The 4,666-nt window shown below is 34.9% G+C and overlaps 2 protein-coding genes across 2 annotated transcripts in view; both read left to right on the forward strand.

The window, feature by feature from the left end:
- The window catches only part of LOC103479335 (myosin-6-like), a 55,798-nt gene that overhangs the window by 38,115 nt on the left and 13,017 nt on the right, over positions 1-4,666 (forward strand). The window lies entirely within an intron of this gene.
- Positions 16-2,239, forward strand: LOC103479291 (myosin-7-like). The gene is made up of 5 exons (XM_008433648.2): positions 16-346; positions 452-556; positions 650-745; positions 827-961; positions 1,962-2,239. The coding sequence occupies exons 1-5, from the start codon at positions 182-184 to the stop codon at positions 1,980-1,982; spliced, it is 522 nt and encodes a 173-aa protein (XP_008431870.1). The 5' UTR covers positions 16-181; the 3' UTR covers positions 1,983-2,239.

A 4,666-nucleotide genomic window follows, 5' to 3' on the forward strand; every position in this document is an offset into this window, starting at 1 on the left:
ACAATTATTACTGAGGAATTCTAAAAGAGTTCAATTTACATGTGAACAGAACACCAGCCTGATTAACCAGAAGAAGAAGCTGGAGGGTGATATTTCTCAGCTTCAAACTGAAGTGGAGGAGGCTGTGCAGGAATGCAGAAATGCTGAAGAGAAGGCCAAGAAAGCCATCACTGATGCTGCCATGATGGCAGAGGAGCTGAAGAAAGAGCAGGATACCAGCGCTCACCTGGAGCGCATGAAGAAGAACATGGAGCAGACCATCAAAGATCTGCAGCACCGTCTGGATGAAGCTGAACAGATCGCCATGAAGGGAGGCAAGAAGCAGGTCCAGAAGCTCGAGGSCAGGGTGAGTAGAGGAAGGCTCATCGAGACAAAGTKTTTGCGCAAGCAAATCAAATGTTTTCTGAATCTCAACCAATATTTTTAATGACTTTTGCTGTGGAATCTGCAGGTCAGGGAGCTTGAAAATGAGGTGGAAAGTGAACAGAAAAAGTCCAGTGATGCAATAAAAGGAGTGAGAAAGTACGAGAGACGCATCAAGGAACTTACCTATCAGGTAGCTATTAATCTAGAACACATCTTTAGTAGTTTTCATAAACTAAAAAAGTTTTTTTTACATTGTCCTTTCATCTTATTTTATTAAACCTAGACTGAAGARGACCGTAAAAATCTGGCACGTCTCCAAGACTTGGTGGACAAGCTTCAGCTCAAAGTGAAATCCTATAAGAAGTCTTCAGAAGTAGCTGTAAGTATGGCTCTTTCAAAAAAGGATCATTACATAACATTGTCATATACTTATCTGGAATATGTGATGCTTTTCCAACAGGAGGAGCAGGCCAACAGCAACCTCACCAAGTTCCGCAAGCTTCAACATGAGTTGGACGAGGCTGAAGAGAGAGCCGATATCGCAGAGTCTCAAGTCAACAAGTTACGAGCCAAGAGTCGTGATGTTGGGTCAAAGGTTTGTATGTAGACAAAAATGGTAATTGTTTTTCAAATATATGTTTTTAAAGATGTCCAGTGCATAAAAAATGCTTTCACGTCCAACCCCAAAAACAAAAACAGCAAAAAGTTTGATCTTGACAATCCCTTGTTGAAATAATTTCTGACTTTTTGAACTGAAACAACCCAACAACAGTTATTTTTACACCTTCATGGTTTTAATCTCTCGAAGGAAATATTGTGTATCACTTATAGTTAGCAACCAATCTGAAATTTCATTTGATTCCATGATATAATCTTCACACCCACATTCATTTGTTCAAACAATCTGATACAAGTACATCATAATAGAAATGTTAAGTAATCATKCTTGTCAAGACAGAGATAGGTTTTGTATCGCAGTTATTAATGTGTTTGATGTGAAATGTGCTTATCAACCCCAGAACAAAAGCACACATTAAAGCAACATCTCAAGTCATCAGCAAGGAGGTTACACTTTTAGTACAAATGGGTCTTTGAAAAGAATAATRAACCAAACTTGCTGCCAGTTAGCAAAAAAAATAGCATCAAGGTGTGGTCATCACTAAGCCATGATCTGGGTGTCACACAAAACATAAAGTTGTGTTTGGGAGCAATCTGGTTTATGAAACTGTTACACCAGTTCTTTAAGGAGTAATGGGCCAATGTTGMATCACACTGTTGTGAGAAACTTGTGGAAAGACACCCGAAATATCTGACCCAAGTTAKAGAGTTTATAGAAATGCCAAAGTTAGTACTTCACATTTCTATCAAATGCTAAAAAAYATCATTGTTGGTAAACTTTTGAATTTGAACAAAGTTAAAAAAAAATCCTTACAAAAATGATCTTGCTCATTACTTTTTTTTATTAAACAAATGGATTATTAAAAAAGGGCTGCGTGTCTTTTTATAAGGTGTGTAAATATCTGTTTTCCACTCCAAGTGGCTCCTTACTTTGTTTAAACACCACTCAACACTTATCCTGTGTTCTTTTTTTTCAGAAAGGACATGATGAAGAATAAGGTTTCTCCAGACAATAAAGTRTCCGAGACACCTGTTGCTAATATAATGGTGCCTCCCTAAGCATGCTGTCGTGTTGAGTAGAATAAATCAAACGTGCATCTAAAACAGCCTCTTGACTTGTTATTGCCTACAGTTTTGATGGTTTACAGAAGAAAATAATTKAATTCAAGAAATTTGTGAGCATAATACAATAAACCAGATTGACTGGATAAACTAAATATAGAACATTATYGTACCATTAGAATATTGAATAGAACATGCAACACTGCAAATACCTGAAAATGTACACCAATTTTTTTTTAAATGCACTTATTTACTTTCAATGGCTTATTCGTATTACTATGTTTTTTTCTGAACAAGTACTGCAAGAAACTACATTATTACAATTGTAAATTACATTGAGAAATATTAGTTTAGATACCAGTAGTAAACTAATGACAGTAAATCAATCATCCAAGTTTCATAAGAAAATAAAAATGTACATATTTCCTGACCCATAGATAGAAAACTGGGAGAATTRCTCAGGTTTTAGATTAAATAAAATCTCTGATTTGCCCTATAAATTAATAAATTATTAGATAGACATACATACAGGTTTGGTCTACTTAAAACAATTTAGCAATTGCTACTCTGGGGATTTTGTTGTAATGGTTTGTGGCTGCAAATCTCTGCTCCCTTTTAGGAGGGGAGATTTGCCTCAGGTATCTGTTGTTAAAGCCACTAATAGATCTGACGTAGAAGGCAGGTTAGTAATCCATTCTACAAAATATTTTCAGATTTATAATAAGAAGTGCATTMAATACTTTAAAAGTTATTCATTTGAGCTGAAACAGATTGGCATGAAAAAACATGTGTATTACACACACAACCCACTGTAGATTTCACCTGTCTTCATTGAGACCAGTGATTTATTTGGGGCATCAATGGCTGCATGCTTTTACAAATGTCACATGTGATCACTGGGTTGGACAAGAGTATTTAGACTAGAAATTTAATTCCGGGTTATTTCAATTTTAGACATTAAAGATACGTATATGCTGCATAGATTTTTTTTTTTTAACAGAGATAAATCTCCAGTAAAAAAAAAGTATTTGTAGTTTCTAACTTTAGTATACAATTAGAGTAGTGTTATTAATCTTGYATTACCACAGATTTTAGCATCAACAGACAACGGTTCTTATAAGTGGCTGTGAAACAACACTACTATGAGCAAGAAATGAAATGGAATAAATGTAGTAATTATTCTACATGCMTATGTTTCATTATCACTATAAAATGTTTACCCATTCATTTTTTAAATTTCATTAGTTTCTAAATAAATTATTTTTGAGGTGAAATCTTTTGTTGTCAACCTTAGTAGACTACACAAACATGGATAAATGTCATATCAAATAAAAGTTAAAACTACTAACCTTAGTATTACTTAATGAAGCTTTTTTTTCTCAGAGGAGCACACATCTTCAGTGCCAGACAAGGCCCAATTCTGTCACAGTACATGAGCTTACTTGGTTCTCATCAGGTAACGAATTCCCCACCTGTAAGAGCTTTCTCAATACATATAAAAAAAAAATCATAAATTAAAATAAAACACGGGATTTAATGACTGCAAAGTATATTCAAGTGACATTTAGCATAAATTATATAGACTAGTAATCAGACAAATAAAAAATAAATACCTTTCCATAATTTCATGATATGTTGGTTCTTTTCCTCATCCGAGCACATTCAGAATTCAGGTTGAGTCCACTCAGAAGCCCATAGACTAAATGAGTGAGGCAAAGACAAGGACGAGAACAATCAACTCCCCTTAGAAGTGACCTTTCACAACAGCAAATAGCAAATACTACTAATAGCTTTGATGGCTCAGATTCCTCAACTTAAGTGGTGCAAGGTGTCTCACACCTTCCTTTGGGATGCTCATGTGATTGTAAAAGTCAGAGACAGAAAGGCTGTGGACAGCTGAGAATGAGACCTTCAGTGAAGGGACAAGTGCTCTCTCCAAGAGCCTGGAATAGACTGAGGGACAAGTAACAGAGATGATAATCCAAGTACAAAGATAAGTCAGGACATGGCCTGATGGAGAAAGATGTGATGTCCACTGTGGTAGAGGTTTTCACAAAGATTTCATCACAGTTTTGGCTAAATTTTGTCTAATRAAGAGATTCTGTACACCAAGGGTTTTGTTTGCCATAAATAAAGGCAAGTTCATATGTGAGTTTTGTTCTTCTTGTCTTTCTTGATTCATTTTCACACTTAAATCTGATTTGTAAAGATAAATCATCCCACTTTAAATTACATATCATGCAAAGGTAACACTTTATTTGAAAGGGTGTGCATAAGACTGACATGACACTGTCATATACATAACACCTGTTGTCATGAACATAAAGAAGTATTTATGAATGTTTAAGACAGTTGTCATGAAGTGTCATTCGGTAAATAATGACACTTTTAATGAAAGTTGCTCTAAAAGTTGCATTGAAAGTCCATTAAAAATGCCAACTTTGCATGATTTAGTAAACTGTGATAATTTAATGCAAAGTTAACACTTTTAATGGACTTTCAATGCAACTTTTAGAGCAACTTTGCATTAAGTGTCATTATTTACCAAATGATACTTCATGACAACTGTCATAAACATTCATAAATACTTCTTTATGTTCATGACAGATGTTATGTCATG

This window comes from Poecilia reticulata, linkage group LG17, assembly GCF_000633615.1.
Source record: "Poecilia reticulata strain Guanapo linkage group LG17, Guppy_female_1.0+MT, whole genome shotgun sequence".
Lineage (NCBI taxonomy): Eukaryota > Metazoa > Chordata > Actinopteri > Cyprinodontiformes > Poeciliidae > Poecilia > Poecilia reticulata.